Raw genomic sequence first — 18,089 nt, forward strand, 5'->3', positions numbered from 1 at the left:
TTTAAAATTTTCTTAAGTTTACAGCTAGAACCCTTGAAAAAATCAATCTGGTAGCTCTATTTTATGTTAGGGTTGTTTTAAATGAAAGGTAAATGTCTTTGCTAAGTAGTAGTAGAGACAAACAACAAACATTGTTTACCTTTTACGCCATATTGTCTGTACTAAACTGTGCGTGCTTGAGTGTGTTTGTTAAGCTGTAGCAAAGACACACATCTTGTTTTTTTATTTATCAAACATGGCGGCTTTTTGTATGTAAACAGAGAGAGAACTTTTTAAGGAAATCTTCGAAAATAAGGATGAAAAATGAATGAAAAATATAATATAATTGAATTAAAAATAGTTTGTGTGGCATTTATGAAAGAAAGAAATGATGATGGCAGAGATTAATCGCCGTTTCAAGTAATTTTTAATCAAACTGGGCCGGAAATTAAAATTTATTGTATGGATTTGTGTTATTATGGGCAGTGAGAGTTAAAATGCGATCTAAAACTTTATATTTTGTGCTGAATTTAGGCCACATTTTTATACAAATCCTAGAGTTTATCTTATTTTATCAATAAATTATCAAATTTTTTTGTTTATTAAAATATTTATTTATTCTTTTCTTAAATAATTTTCGTTTTTTATAAAAATTTTCTTCATAATATTTTATTATTTAAAATAAATGTTCTATTTATTTTCTTAAAAAAAATTTAAAACTTACTAAAACTAAACAACCCCTTATTACAATACATATGTAAAAAGTAATAATGAAACTTAATCCCTGAAACTTAAATGATATTTACAGCCCCCAAATTAATTAGAAAAAAATTGAAGAACTTAATTCAAAGTCAAACAAAATTGTAAATGTTATAAAAAAATAAATAAATTTTAAATTTAAATCAAATTAGCAAAACCTAAAGGGAATGTATGTAAGTACTTTAAAAACAACTGCCTGAGTTTGTTCTTAAACAATACCAAAATTTTGTTTGGGTTTTAAACAAATTAAAGCTCTTAAAACACTAGTAGTTAACAATAAATGATGGATGCTTTTTTTCTTCTTCTAAAGTGGCAATAAAATGTATGCATATTGGTTTTTAACAAACTCTCTTCTCTCTACTTTTGATAACCATAAGAATTAATGGCCTTGTATTCTTTTTCACACTGCAGCAACAGCTTGTACCATTGGTCACCATCAATGCGTGGCTCCTTGCGAGTGCCACCATAACAGGCGGGCAATATTTCGGGTGACATGTATTTGTACAATGACTCACGATCGGTGCCATGGAAAATAATGCGATTACGCAACTTTTCTCTCAAGAAAGGTTTGAACAATGAAAATACTACATTAAAGATTTTGGGTTGATTGACAATGTGTATGGCCTTGATACGTAGGGGCACAGCATCTTGCAGCCAGTCCACAATACGTTTAGCAAAGGCTGGGGTAAATTGCCAAGTTTGTTGTAGACTTAAACCATCCATATCGAAGATCACTACCACACCATTGATTTGAGTTTCCGGCTCCCACATGGCAGCTTCCAAATATAAAACGGCACCCTTGAAGACCTCATCCAAGCACACCTTCTTGTGATTCCAGTTCTCTGTAATTAAAAAAATTTATCAGTTTTTGATTTCTTTAGTTCAAGTTTTAATCACTCACTTCCCAATTCCAAAACCGCTACTCTTCTGCCCAATTGATCTCTATTGGGAAATACTATAATAACATTATGATCGAATACATTTTTCTCATTGCTGGGTAATAAATCTTTATAGACATTGGCATGTTTAACTTTAAACGAATAGTAGTGTTTAATCTGTATTATAAAATAATTGAAATTATTAGTATTTTCTTGTTAAATTTCAATAATAATCCAAACTTACCAATTTCAAAGCACTATCGGGATAGAATTTGCAAACTCTTAAAAATCTCAATAGGAACAAATCATCTCGGGGACATTTTAAATCAGTTTCAGCTAAAAGTAACAAAAAAAGAAAAATAATTTATTAATGAAATTCAATTTAGAGACGATACCGATTAAGGCTTAAAATAGACATGATTTCAGACTTAAATTTTCTTTATAAAAGACTCACGATTAATGATTATGATTTCAGACATAAATTCGCTTTATAAATGATGGAAAATTATGGTTCAACTAAACCACGATTAGTGGCTTAAATTCACTTTATAAATGATGGAAAATTATGGTTCAACTAAACCACGATTAGTGGCTTAAATTCACTTTATAAATGATGGAAAATTATGGTTCAACTAAACCACGATTAGTGTCTTAAATTCGCTCTATAAATGATGGAAAATTATGGTTCAACTTAACCACGATTAGTGTATTAAATTCGCTTCATAAATGCTGAAAAATTATGGTTCAACTAAACCACGATTAGTGGCTTTAATTCGCTTTATAAATGATGGAAAATTATGGTTCAACTAAACCACGATTAGTGTCTTAAATTTGCTTTATAAATGATGGAAAATTATGGTTCAACTAAACCACGATTAGTGCCTTAAATTCGCTTTATAAATGATGGAAAATTATGGTTCAACTAAACCACGATTAGTGGCTTTAATTTGCTTTATAAATGATGGAAAATTATGGTTCAACTAAACCACGATTAGTGGCTTAAATTTGCTTTATAAATGACCCACAATTGCAGTTTAAATAAACCACGATTAGTGGCTTTAATTTGCTTTATAAATGACCCACGATTGCTGTTTAAATAAACCACGATTAGTGTCTTAAATTATCTTTATAAAACTCCCACAATTGCAGTTTAAATAAACCACGATTAGTGTCTTAAATTTTCTTTATAAAACTCCCTCAATAGCAGTTTTAATAAACCACGATTAGTGTCTTAAATTTTCTTTATAAAACTCCCACAATAGCAGTTTAAATAAACCACGATTAGTGTCTAAAATTTTCTTTATAAAACTCCAACAATTGCAGTTTAAATAAATCACGATTAGTGTCTTACATTTCCTTAATAAAACTCCCACAATTGCAGTTTAAATAAACAACAATTAGTGACTTAAATTTCCTTAATAAGATTCCAGCAATTGCAGTTTAAATAAACCTACAGTAATGCCTTATATTGGCTTTAAATAACTCCCGCAATTGCAGTTTAAATAAACCACGATTAGTGTCTTACATTTCCTTAATAAAACTCCCACAATTGCAGTTTAAATAAACAACAATTAGTGACTTAAATTTCCTTAATAAAACTCCCGCAATTGCTGTTTAATTAAACCGCGATTAGTGTCTTAAATTTCCGTAATAAAACTCCCACAATTGCAGTTTAAATAAACCACGATTAGCGTCTTAAATTTCCTTAATAGAGCTCCCGCAATTTCAGATTAAATTTTCTTAATAAAACTCCAGCAATTGCAGTTTAAATAAACCTTGATTAGTGTCTGATATTTGCTTTATAAAATTCCCACAATTGCAGTTTAAATAAGCCACAATTTGTGTCTTCAATTTCCTTAATAAAACTCCCGCAATTGCAGTTTAAATAAACCACGATTAGTGAATTAAATTTCCTTAATAAAACTCCATCAATTGCAGTTTAAATAAACCACGATTAGTGAATTAAATTTCCTTAATAAAACTCCATCAATTGCAGTTTAAATAAACCACGATTAGTGCCTTAAATTTCCTTAATAAAACTCCCACAATTACAGTTTAAATAAACCTCGATTAGTTTCTTAAATTTCATAAATAAAACTCCAACTTTGCTATTTAAATAAACCAAGATTAGTGTGTCAAATTTCCTTAATAAAATAGCAATGATTACTATTTTATTCTAAAAAAAAACTTTCCATTAAATTGTGAAAATATGTTGATGATTTTTGACTCGGCAATAAATTTAAAATATAAAGTTTAATTTCAGTATAATTTCGAAGGTCTCTTTATACCTACTAGTTAGTATTAACTTGTAGACTTTGAATACAATTAAAAATTCCTAAAAGTCACTAAAAAAGGTCATTATTATTAAGTTAGACACGTACTACGTAAAACTAACAAGCAAATCTTTTCATATGACAACAACGACTCTAAAGTTTAAACCCAAGTATGTTCATACTAGTAGATAGAAAGATCCACAGATAGATTTAATAAATATTTAGTTATTGTTATTTTTTTTTTCACAAAAATTTCTACTTAATTACCGACATCGTAAACAAATTTTGTTTCTCGTAAAATCATTCTAAAGCAATTAACACGTAAAACTAAACAATAATAGATTTAGGTACATAAAATTACAAATAAACTTTGTGTAAATGTTTAAAATTAAAAAAAAAAAACAATTAACATTAAGTTAAACTCAAGAAATTTAATATTTTTTCTAACAATTATCTACCGCCTTTGAAATTAAACAATTAAACGTCAAGTTGTGAATCAAATTTTAGAAAATTAAAATTTCAGCATTTTTGCTTTAGTTTGTTGCTCGTCTTACTCATCATTGAATTTTGTTTAAACAAGTTTTCGTTTTTATTTCTAGCCAAAAAAAAATAAAAAATTAAAGAATAAAAATGTTGAATTAAGTTCAAGGTTGTTAACAAATGAACAACAATAAATATTTTCATTTATGGTAGAGGGTTTTTGGCCGCTACAAAATGAAACTGAAATTGAAATTTGACGTTGTGGTTGTTGTTGTAGTTTGGTGCTGTCAATGCGGAACAGTTTACATTATTGATTTGTTTGAACATTTACGGTAAATATAACGACAATAGAAACAAATATGTAAATAAAAGAAGTAGAGAGAAAAAGATGTTTGGTTTTTTGGTCTAGTTATTTTTTTTGCCCGCAAATTAACTTATCTTTTTCTATTATGTTTTGTGTTCTTTTTTGGCTTAATAATTTATTTAAATAAAATTAAATTCAAGATTTTGTTTGCTAATAAATGTAAAACAAGGTTTATTTTTTATTTTATCTGTTTTATGTTCTTTTTGCAAGAATTGCAAGATTTGTTTTTTTTGTTTATGAATGCAAGTTCAGGGTTGTTTAAAATTGTATGTTTGTTTTTTAAAGGTTGCATTTTAAGTGCAGTTTCACTTTTTTCTTATTATAACCAGATTGTATGGAAAAACCCCAGTATTGTGACCTTAGTTTAAGAAACAAAACTTTATGTTTCTTAAATTAAGCTTGAGACTGCAAGTTTTTTTTATTGTAATTTAAGTGGAGGTTGCACATCTCATTAATGTTGCAATTTGAGTGCAGTTTTTTGAAATCAAGATTTTTTTTCAGACCTTGGGTTTAAAAAATCTTATGTTTGATTTTTTAAACTGCTTTTAAGGTATTCTAAAGAGTTTTTTTAATTCAAAACAAAATTTAAATTATTGTTTAAAATACCAACATTATGAAAAAATTAAAAATTTTAAAGGATTTTGATTTCTCTTTAAATGAACCATGATTTCCGACTTAAATTTTGTTTATAAAAGATCCACGATTACGGTTTAAATAAACCATGATTTCCGACTTAAATTTGGTTTATAAAAGACCCACGATTACGGTTTAAATAAACCATGATTTCTGACTTAAATTTTGTTTATAAAAGACCCACGATTACGGTTTAAATAAACCATGATTTCTGACTTAAATTTTGTTTATAAAAGACCCACGATTACGGTTTAAATAAACCATGATTTCCGACTTAAATTTTGTTTATAAAAGACCCACGATTACGGTTTAAATAAACCATGATTTCCGACTTAAATTTGGTTTATAAAAGACCCACGATTACGGTTTAAATAAACCATGATTTCTGACTTAAATTTTGTTTATAAAAGACCCACGATTACGGTTTAAATAAACCATGATTTCTGACTTAAATTTTGTTTATAAAAGACCCACGATTACGGTTTAAATAAACCATGATTTCCGACTTAAATTTTGTTTATAAAAGACCCACGATTACGGTTTAAATAAACCACGATTAGTGTCTTAAATTTTGTTTATAAAATACCCACGATTACGGTTTAAATAAACCACGATTAGTGTCTTAAATTTTGTTTATAAAAGAACCACGATTACGGTTTAAATAAACCACCATTAGTGTCATAAATTTTGTTTAAATAAACCACGATTAGTGTCTTAAATTTTCTTTATAAAAGACCCACGCTTACGGTTTAAATAAACCTCGATTAGTGTCTTAAATTTTCTTTATAAAAGATCCACGATTACGGTTTATATAAACCACGATTAGTGTCTTAAATTTTGTTTATAAAAGACCCATGATTACGGTTTAAATAAACCACGATTAGGGTTTAAATAAACCACGATTAGTGTCTTAAATTTTGTTTATAAAAGACCCACGATTACGGTTTAAATAAACCACGATTAGGGTTTAAATAAACCACGATTAGTGTCTTAAATTTTGTTTATAAAAGACCCACGATTACGGTTTAAATAAACCACGATTAGGGTTTAAATAAACCACGATTAGGGTTTAAATAAACCACGATTAGTGTCTTAAATTTTGTTTATAAAAGACCCACGATTACGGTTTAAATAAACCACGATTAGGGTTTAAATAAACCACGATTAGGGTTTAAATAAACCACGATTAGTGTCTTAAATTTTGTTTATAAATGACCCACGATTACGGTTTAAATAAACCAGGATTAGTGTCTAAAATTTCGTTTATAAAAGACCCACGATTGCTGTTTAAATAAATCATGATTGGTGTCTTAAACATTCATTATAAAAGATCAACGATTACGGTTTAAATGACCCACGATTACGGTTTAAATAAACCAGGATTAGTGTCTTAAATTTCGTTTATAAAAGACCCACGATTGCTGTTTAAATAAATCATGATTGGTGTCTTAAACTTTCATTATAAAAGATCAACGATTACGGTTTAAATAAACCACGATTAGTGTCTCAAATTTTCTTGATAAAAGACCCACGATTGCTGTTTAAACTAACCTGATTAGTGTCTTAATTTCCTTTATACAATAACCACGATTTGTGTTTAAAATATCCCTTATTACTGTTTTAAATTTTGGCTTAAACAGACCCATAATTTCGTTTTCCTATTGTAGCATTTGCTAGATCATTGTATATCACAAAAACGGTTTGTTACTTGTTACTTCCCTCCAGTTTATTGTAATTTCTCTTTTTAAAATATAGCTTTACTAGATAATTATGATTGTTTTGTAAGATTTTTTGTATATAACTAATTTGTTTTAAATTATTTACCGTTTTTTTTATTGTTATCATGACCCTTAATTTATTTCATTAGACTTGTAATTGAACTAAAGCAATTTAAGGGGTCTGTACTAACAAACGAGCATTAACAATAAAAGTAACTTTCATTTAAACGGTTTCAGTAGACAATGTTAATGCACGTACACAAAGTTCTAAGAGTTTTAAACTAAATATACAAAATTGAATGATCTTGCAAATGTAAACAATAGGGTAATGCATGACAGGCTGCAAAATTTGTCTAAAGTTTTGAAAATCTATTATTAAAATAATCTAAAAAAAGGGAGAACAAGAATAGGTCTTAACTTTTGATAAGCTTTGAGAATAATATCTTCAACTGACGACAGCATGTGCTTGGTCCTTTAAGGATTAAAACAAGCAGGGTTGCATATAATTGTACCCGTCAGCGTTGCATATGCGTTATAGGGCATTTTGCGGATTGCCTTATTATAGAACTTTCAGAAAATTCTGATTCACATTGTAATTGTTATTAGATTGTTATAATAGCTTTTAAATAATATAAACAATTAATAACACACAACTAGTTTCAAAATGTAATAACAATTACCGTCAAAATGAATTAGTAACTTTTGCAATTACAAGTTAAGAAAGAAAATTGAAATCTATTATAATGCTAATTTCTAAATATCACATATTTCTGAGAAAAAATATTACAAAAGATGTGTACTAATTGATTTTATCTGCAGTGGTTGCAATTAAAACTAAGCACGAGTGTAACAGAACTGTCAACAACTAGGGGTCCCCGGTTTTCAAAGAATAATCAATTAAACTGAAAAAAATTTTTATAAATAATATTATTCTAAGGAAATACAGCTGGAAGTTACAGAATCATATTTACAAAGTTTCAGTAATAAATTTTATTTATAAAAGACCCACGATTGCTGATTAAAAGAACCAGGATTTTAAACTTAAATTTTCTTTATAAAAGACCCACGATTGCTGATTAAAAGAACCAGGATTTTAAACTTAAATTTTCTTTATAAAAGACCCACGATTGCTATCTTAAAGAACCAGAATATCAGACTGAAATTTTCTTTATAAAAGACCCACGATTGCTATCTTAAAGAACCAGAATATCAGACTGAAATTTTCTTTATAAAAGACCCACGATTGCTGATTAAAAGAACCAGGATTTCAAACTTAAATTTTCTTTATAAAATACCCACGATTGCTGATTAAAAGAACCAAGATTTCAAACTTAAATTTTCTTTATAAAAGACCCACGATTGCTGATTAAAATAACCAGGATTTCAAACTTAAATTTTCTTTATAAAAGACCCACGATTGCTGATTAAAAGAACCAGGATTTCAAACTTAAATTTTCTTTATAAAAGACCCACGATTGCTGATTAAAAGAACCAGGATTTCAAACTTAAATTGTCTTTATAAAACACCCACGATTGCTGATTAAAAGAACCAGGATTTCAAACTTAAATTATCTTTATAAAAGACCCACGATTGCTGATTAAAAGAACCAGGATTTCAAACTTAAATTTTCTTTATAAAATAGCCACGATTGCTTTCTTACAGACCCAGGATTTCAAACTTAAATTTTCTTTAGAAAAGACCCGCGAATGAAATCTTATAGAACCATAATATCAGACTTAAATTTTCTTTAGAAAATACCCACGATTGCTTTTTAAAAGAAGACGGATTTCAAACTTAAATTTTCTTTAAAAAATACCAACGATTGCTTTTTAAAAGAAGACAAATTTCAAACTTATATTTTCTTTATAAAAGACCCACGATTGCTTTTTAAAAGAAGACGGATTTCAAACTTAAATTTTCTTTATAAAAGACCCACGATTGTTATCTATATAAACCACGATTAGTGCCCTAAATTTTCTTTATAAAAGACCCACGATTGTTATCTATATAAACCACGATTAGTGCCCTAAATTTTCTTTATAAAAGACCCACGATTGTTATCTATATAAACCACGATTAGTGCCCTAAATTTTCTTTATAAAAGACCCACGATTGTTATCTATATAAACCACGATTAGTGCCCTAAATTTTCTTTATAAAAGACCCACGATTGTTATCTATATAAACCACGATTAGTGCCTTAAATTTTCTTTACGATTGTTATCTATATAAACCACGATTAGTGCCTTAAATTTTCTTTATAAAAGACCCACGATTGTTATCTATATAAACCACGATTAGTGCCTTAAATTTTCTTTATAAAAGACCCACGATTGTTATCTATATAAACCACGATTAGTGCCTTAAATTTTCTTTATAAAAGACCCACGATTGTTATCTATATAAACCACGATTAGTGCCTTAAATTTTCTTTATAAAAGACCCACGATTGTTATCTATATAAACCACGATTAGTGACTTAAATTTTCTTTATAAAAGACCCACGATTGTTATCTATATAAACCACGATTAGTGCTTTAAATTTTCTTTATAAAATACCCACGATTGTTATCGATATAAACCACGATTAGTGCCTTAAATTTTCTTTATAAAAGACCCACGATTGTTATCTATATAAACCACGATTAGTGCCTTAAATTTTCTTTATAAAAGACCCACGATTGTTATCTATATAAACCACGATTAGTGCCTTAAATTTTCTTTATAAAAGACCCACGATTGTTATCTATATAAACCACGATTAGTGCCTTAAATTTTCTTTATAAAAGACCCACGATTGTTATCTATATAAACCACGATTATTGTCTTAAATTTTCTTTATAAAAGACCCACGATTGTTATCTATATAAACCACGATTAGTGACTTAAATTTTCTTTATAAAAGACCCACGATTGTTATCTATATAAACCACGATTAGTGCTTTAAATTTTCTTTATAAAAGACCCACGATTGTTATCGATATAAACCACGATTAGTGCGTTAAATTGTTATTTATATAAACCACCATTAAAGTCCTAAATTTTCTTTATAAAATACCCACGATTGTTATTTATATAAACCACTTTGAAAGTCTTAAAATTTCTTTATAAAAGATCCACGATCGTTGTTTAAAAGATTCATATTTTTTTTAGTACTTACCATCCAATAACTTCTTAAGTTCTGCTGTGGCATTTTTGATATTTTCAGGAGTTTCTCTTAGTTCACGAGCAGCGACTTCTTTTGAACGTTCACTGGGTTCGCCCAATTCAAATTGTAATTTGTAGTCTCCCACCATAATGGCGGGTACATCATCGATTTCGGTAATCATGGTAGGGATCTCTGTGAAAAGTTAATAGAAAAGTAAATTAAAATGGAGATCAAATAGATTTAGAAGTAACAAACAGTTTAAATAAAAAATGATAGTTTATAATATAAAGTAGATATTTTAAATAAAAGTGTTTTGTTTCGAGTAGTGTTAAAAAGTTTATCCATGTATTTTCAAATGAGTTTATTGCAATCTTTGCTAATGCGAAACAAGTGACGAAAGTAGTTTGATCATTTTTTTAAATCACATAAAGCATATATTTATTAGTTTGTTGGGATCAAAACAAATTGTGACCCTGTTTGAAATCTAAACAATACTAATAACTGCAATTTTATAGCAATTTTGCAATTGCTCAGTTGTCTAAAAATATCTTAAAACTCTCCAATGTTGTTTGTACCTTATGACTTTAATTAGTGGTCATTACAGTTTGATTATTTGATTGATTACATTGTCTAACTACCGGCAATTAATGAATAAAATCATTGAAGCAGACACGTGTTTAATAAGAAAACAAACTCAATTATACACATATTAGTTTGATAATGAAATCATTTCAAAATAACTTATGATTATAACTTTCAACTCATTGTCATTATTAGATAAATTATTCAAGATGAAAAAAATATACATTTAGAGCCTTCAACTAAGATTAGTATCTTAGATATTCTTTATAAAAAAGACTCATGATTGCTGTTTAAATAAACCACGTTTATGTTCTTAAACTTTCTTAATAGAAGACCCACGATTTCGGTTTAAATAAACTAAGTTTAAGGACTTAAACTTTCTTTACAAAAGACCCATGATTTCGGTTTAAATAAACCACGTTTAAGGTCTTAAACTTCTTTATTGAAGACCCACGATTTCGGTTTACATAAACCACGAATAAGGTCTTAAACTTACTTTATAAAAGAGCTGTCTAAATAAACCACGTTTAAGGTCTTAAAGGGTCTTTATATAAAACCTACGATTGCTGTTTAAATAAACCACGTTTAAAGTCTTAAACGGTCTTTATAGAACCCCATGATTGCTGTTTAAGGTCTTTAATTTTCTTTATAAAAGTTAAACAATTGAGGTATAAATAAACCACGTTTAAGGTCTTTAATTTTCTTTATAAAAGTTAAACAATTGAGGTATAAATAAACCACGTTTAAGGTCTTAAACTTTCTTTACAAAAGACCCACGATTTCGGTTTAAATAAACCACGGTTAAGGTCTTAAACTTTCTTTACGAAAGACCCACGATTCGGTTTAAATAAACCACGTTTAAGGTCTTAAACTGTCTTTATAGAAGACCTACAATTGCTGTTTAAATAAACCACGTTTAAGGTCTTAAACTTTCTTTACAGAAGACCCACGATTTCGGTTTAAATAAACCACGTATAGGTCTTAAATTTTCTTTACCTTAAAACTGCCTTTATAAAAGACCCACGATTGCTGTTTAAATAAACCACGTTTAAGGTCTTAAACTGTTTTTATAGAAGACACACGATTGCTGCTTAAATAAACCACGTTTAAGGTCTTAAATTTTCTTTATAAAAGACACACGATTGCTGTTTAAATAAACCACGTTTAAGGTCTTAAATTGTCTTTATATAAAACCCCGGATTATTTTTTATATAAACCAAGATTAGTGTCTTAAATTTTCTTTATAAAAGACACATAATTGCTGTTTAAATAAACCACAATTAGTGTTTCAAATTTACTTTACAAATGACCACAGATTGCGGTTTAAATTACAATGCTAAGATTTTGTGGTATGAATTATGATAGGAGAAAATTTAGCTGAGTAGAGCTTGAAACACATTGAATAGATCGAGGGAATTTTGTATTAAAGATTAAAACTTAGTATAATGCGATTACTTATTTGGAGGCAGACTTCAACTAGTTTGCAACTTAAGCTACTTACGTTTAAAATATTGTAATTAAGTTTTTTAAAAAAAAAGTTTGAAATTTTAATTGTTACTTACTCATTGTTGTTTATGTGTGTTTTGTGTTTCTGTTTAAATACTGTTAAAATTTTAATTTTAAGTTTGTGTTACAATCAATTAAATGTCTGTGTTGATTTTAGCCAGTTTTTTTGTTCAGATTTTTTCTATTTACTGATGAAATCTTTAAGTTATTATTTGTATTTGTTTAAAAAAGTGTAATTAATTATTTATTTTATATATTGTTTAGTTTGTGATTTAAATTATTCATAAAACAAATTTTAATATTTCTTTGTAAATGAATCATAAAATGTTAAATTTACAATAGATTTGTGCATTTATTTGATTTTTTTATTTATTAAAGTTTTAATTCAAGTCAGTTAAGTTATTACACCAAGTCAGGGTTACTTGCAATAAAAACAAAATTTAATATATATTTTTTTAATTAAAATGTTTTAAGTATTAACCTTTCAATAAATTGCTATAAATTAATTGTTAAAACAGGTATTAGAAAGCTTACTAATAATATAATGGGAGAATTTCATGAACAAAAGCAAGTTTGTTAAAAAATATTGAAATAGGGAGAATATCCTAGATCAAGTGATCAGGTGATGATCTGACAATTGTGAAAACCTGCACAAGTTTTCCCGTTAAGGGAGTACAATTCTAGTTTAGTACCAAAATGTAATTATTGCTGAGCCAAACGATTAATTTTATTTCTTAATCATAGAGTGTCTTTAAATAACAATTAAAAATATAATTGTGTTTTTTTTTTAAGTCATGCAATTTTGAATTTTGTTTTTAATGGAATATTTTTGAAAATAATAAATTTACTTAAAACAACATTCAACCAAGATTTTTGTTTACGTTAACAAATTGAATATTAATTTATTCTAATTTAAGATTGAAATGCCAAAACAGCCTCTTGAAAAAATAAATTGCATTACGCAAGTTAAATATGTCCAAAAACAAAAAAATGTCATTAAACAGAACAGATATTTTATAAAAAAAATCCTGTTAAAAAGGAGCAATTAAACTGACTTTATAAAAGACCCACGATAGATGTTTAAATAAACCACGTTTAAGGTCTTAAACTTTCTTTATAAAAGACCCACAAATGCTGTTTAAATAAACCGCGTTTAAAGTCTTAAACTGTCTTTATAGAAGACCCATGATTGCTGTTTAAATAAACCACATTTATGGTATTAAACTGTCTTTATAGAAGACTCACGACTGCTGTTTAAATAAACCACGTTTCAGGCCTTAAACTGTCTTTGTAGAAGACAGACCCACGATTGCTGCTTAAATAAACCACGTTTAAGGTCTTAAACTGCCTTTATAAAAGACGATTTCGGTTTAAATAAACCACGTTTAAGGTCTTAAACTGCCTTTATAAAAGACGATTTCGGTTTAAATAAACCACGTTTAAAGTCTTAAACTGTCTTTATAGAAGACCCACGATTTCGGTTTAAATGAATCACGTTTAAGGTCTTAAACTGTCTTTATAGAAGACCCACGATTACGGTTTAAATAAACCTCGTTTAAGGTCTTAAACTGTCTTTATAGAAGACCCACGATTTAGTTTTAAATAAACCACGTTTAAGGTTTAAACTGTCTTTATAGAAGACCCATGATTACTGTTTAAATAAACCATGTTTAAGGTCTTAAACTGTCTTTATAAAAGACCCACAAATGATGTTTAAATAAACCACATTTAAGGTCTTAAACTGCCTTTATAAAAGACCCATAAATGCTGTTTAAATAAACCACGTTTAAGGTCTTAAACTGTCTTTATAGAAGACCCACGATTTCGGTTTAAATAAACCACGTTTAAGGTCTTAAACTGTTTTTATAAAAGACCCACAAATGATGTTTAAATAAACCACGTTTAAGGTCTTAAACTGTCTTTATAAAAGACCCACAAATGCTGTTTAAATAAACCACGTTTAAGGTCTTAAACTGTCTTTATAGAAGACCCACGATTTCGGTTTAAATAAACCACGTTTAAGATCTTAAACTGTCTATATAAAAGACCCACGATTTCGGTTTAAATAAACCACGTTTAAGGTTTTAAACTGTCTTTATAGAAGACCCACGATTGCTGTTTAAATAAATCTCGTTTAAGGTCTTAATCCGTCTTTATAGAAGACCCTCGATTGCGGTTTAAATAAACCACGTTTAGGGTCATAAACTTTATATATATGAGACCTACGATTGCCGTTTAAATAAACCACGTTTAGGGTCTTAAACAGTCTTTATAGAAGACCCATGATTGCTGTTTAAATAAACCACGTTTTAGGTCTTAAATTTTCTTTATAGAAGTTCCAACATTTGGGTTTAAATAAACCACGTTTAAGGTCTTAAATTTTCTTTATAAAAAGCACGTTTTTAAATAAACTACGTTTAAGGTCTTAAACTGTCTTTATAGAAGACCCACAAAATTTTCTATAATTTTAGTAGAAAATCTGATTATTTTAATAGATGCACATGCACTGTATTTGAAGGCAATTTGTAGGTGAAAATTCTGAAGGATTTTTAGTCATTTAAAAATATTTTTTTTTTGTTTTTTTTTTAAATTAAACTTTTTTAATTTGTTTTTAATTCAAATCATTAAACGAATGCACAAATTTATTGCTCATGTTATATTCCTTGATGAAATCTTAAGCCTCACTATAATTTATAATAAATTTTCCATATGAATTGTGATAATTGTTTGTTATTAATGAGAAATACTAGTAAAAAATACAAATAAATAAACGTCAAAAGTTGACTTAAATAAATTTTCTTTTAAAAAAAAACACTCATTCATACAATTTATTTTTATTATTTTTCAAACACTTGAACGACAAAAACGCGATTTGTCTGTCGGAAGTATTTAGTTTTAGATACCGTTTTTAAAAACGTGTTTTAGAAAAAAACACTGCACTACTCGATTTAATTTTTAAAAAAAAAAAAACTGAATTCAAACTCGCTTGCTTTATAATGTTAAAAGTAGACCGCGTACGTTAGCCGTCAAAGTAAAGATGAAACTGTTCAAGTATTTCAGAAACTACACAGATTTTATTAAATAAAATTTACGAAAAAAAACACCACAACAATACAAAAACAATCAAATTAAATTGTTGTATTTTGAAATTTATACATACACGTGAAGTTTGAGTTCTACTTTAATGAGGTATATACGAGTAAAACAACAATAACAATTTTATTTAGTGTTATAAAGCCTGGTTTTTTTTGTTGGATCAAAGATCAATAATATCTAGCTAAGAGAGTTTTAAAGCTAGTGTTTCTTTTAAATGTTTAAGAGAGCTTTAAGCTAGAGTTAAATTAAAGAGCACTTTCTTAGTAAGTTAGTTAACTATCAGTTAATTAAGTGCTAACTCTTATTTTATGTGAGACAATGACCTTTTTGACTTGTTTTATAATAGCAACATTACCGGAGATTAAATACTAAAGGGAAATTTCATTATTGACATGGGGAGCAATTGCGTTTTTTTTTTAATTTGTTTGTGGGTTAAAAGGGTTCAGTGTTCAATGGGGGAAACGAATGCAAGGTTGTTGAAAACAGGTCTATAAATCAAAAGCATCATGAACGTCTTAAAGTCTGTGCTAAAATACCCTGAAATTAAAATAGTTTTATATAAAAAACATCAAAAGTATTTTGTAAATAAAGGGAGCTAAATTTCACAACCGATTGCGTATCTTTTGAACTCGGTTTTTGTCTTTAATAATAAAGCGTCATATGCGGGAAGTTTTGCTTTACTTCTTTAATTTGAAACAAGTGAGAGAGCTATATTCGGCTATGCCGAATCTTATATACCCTTTTACCAAATTATACTTCAAAATACAAATTTTTAATATTTTTAGGTAAACAAAATTAATTTTTTTTCCAAAGTTGTTTTTTTTTAATTTTTTGGAAAACAATTGTTTTCGAATTATTATTTTAAAATTTAAAAAATGTTTTTTTGTTTTTTAATTTTTTTTTAATATTTAACGAAAAAAAATATTTAATTTTTTTTATTAAATTTAAAAAAATTTATTTTGTTTTTTCAATTTTTTTTAATATTTAGCGAAAAAAAAATTTAAAAAATGTTTTTTTGTTTTTTTCAATTTTTAAAAAATATTTTTCCCGATTTTTACCCATTGTAGGTCCAACTTAAGGTCTTTGAAATATCTGTCAGTAGATATCCATATGGTCTATATTAAAAGTAATCCAGATATAGATTGTCCTGGTTTTTTCCTTATATCTCAGCCATTTGTGGACTGATTTTCTCGATTTTAAATAGCAACCGAGCCGGAAGAATTCCGGAGATATTGATGTATGAATCGTGTATGTAAATTATTTGGGGTATTTGATTTCAACAGACAGACAGACATGGCTTAATCGACACCTCTATCTATAAGGATCCAGAATATACATATATACTTTATAGGGTCGGAAAATTACATTGTGGAAATTACAAACGGAATGACAAACTTATATAGTATACCCTTCTCAGGAAGGTGAAGGATATAAAAAAAGTGCCGCTGTCGCACTTCGATTGCTCACCAAAGCTAATGATGAATGTGTTCCATCGGTTTTAAAGTGCGAGATATAGTTTGTTCGGTTGAGAAGTGGTGATTTTGATACAGAAGACAATGATCGGACAAGTCAGCCGAAAATGTTTGAGACCTAGAATTGGAGGCAATACACCATGAATATTGTTTTAAAACTCAACAAGAGATTGAAAAATCATTGGGAGGTACTCAAGCAACTATTTCAAAATATTAGCTAGCAACAGGCTTCATCCAAAAGCAGATAAATTGGGTACCATACGAATTGAAGCCGAGAGACCTTGAAAAACGATTTTGCATGTTAATTTTTGCACACAAAAATGGATCTATTACAATAATCCGAAGCGTAAGAGATCGTATGTGAAACCAGCAAACCAGCCGAATCGAAACCAAAGCCAAATATCCATGGCACTAAAGTAATTCTCTGTATTTTGTGGGAGAAGAAGGGTCCTATCTATTATGAGCTGCTGAAATCTGACTTTACAAAAGACCCACGATTGCTGTTTAAATAAGCCACGTTTATAGTTTAAATGATCCACGTATAAGATCTTAAACTGTCTTTATACAACACTCATGATTTCGGTTTATATAAACCATAGTTTAAATAATCCACGATAGCTTTTTAAATAAACCACGTTTATAGTTTAAATAACCCACGAATAAGGTCTTAAACTGTCTTTATACAAGATCCACGTTTAAGGTCTTAAACTGTTTTAATATGAGACCCACGATTGCTGTTTAAATAAACCAAGTTTAATGTCTTAAACTGTTTTTATATGAGACCCACGATTGCTGTTTAAATAAACCAAGTTTAAGGTCTTAAACTGTTTTTATAGAAGACCCACGATTGTTGTTTAAATAAACCAAGTTTAAGGGTTTAAACTGGATTTACAAAAGACCGACGATTGCTGTTTAAATAAACAATGTTTAAGGTCTCAAACTGTTTTTATAGAAGACCCACGATTATTGTTTATAAAAACCACGTTTAAAGTCTTAAACTACCTTTATGGACGACCCACGATTGCTGTTTAAATACACCACGTTTAAGGTCTTAAACTGTCTTTATAGAAGACCCATGATTGCTGTTTAAATAAACCTCGTTTAAGATCTTAAACTAACTTTATAGAAGACCCACGATTGCTATTTAAATAAACCACGTTTAAGGTCTTAATGTGTCTTTATAGAAGACCCACGATTTCG

The 18,089-nt window shown here is 28.2% G+C and overlaps 1 protein-coding gene across 3 annotated transcripts in view; it reads right to left on the bottom strand.

The window, feature by feature from the left end:
- Positions 1–1,073: 1,073 nt before the first annotated feature.
- Positions 1,074–18,089, bottom strand: part of LOC135951873 (alpha-tocopherol transfer protein-like) — a 23,135-nt gene continuing 6,119 nt past the window's right edge. The window contains exons 1-6 of one of the 3 annotated variants that reach the window (XM_065501617.1): positions 15,147–15,346; positions 12,378–12,509; positions 10,246–10,425; positions 1,861–1,952; positions 1,640–1,793; positions 1,074–1,580 (exon numbers count right to left, since the gene is read on the bottom strand). In XM_065501617.1, the coding sequence (XP_065357689.1) occupies positions 1,096–1,580; positions 1,640–1,793; positions 1,861–1,952; positions 10,246–10,425; positions 12,378–12,381 (915 nt within the window). In that variant the 5' untranslated portion in view covers positions 12,382–12,509; positions 15,147–15,346 and the 3' untranslated portion in view covers positions 1,074–1,095. Of the gene's footprint in view, positions 1,581–1,639; positions 1,794–1,860; positions 1,953–10,245; positions 10,426–12,377; positions 12,520–15,146; positions 15,347–18,089 lie in introns of those variants that run through there. The other 2 variants (XM_065501616.1, XM_065501618.1) reach the window with 2 other exon arrangements.

Source organism: Calliphora vicina, chromosome 2, assembly GCF_958450345.1.
Source record: "Calliphora vicina chromosome 2, idCalVici1.1, whole genome shotgun sequence".
In the NCBI taxonomy this organism is placed as follows: domain Eukaryota; kingdom Metazoa; phylum Arthropoda; class Insecta; order Diptera; family Calliphoridae; genus Calliphora; species Calliphora vicina.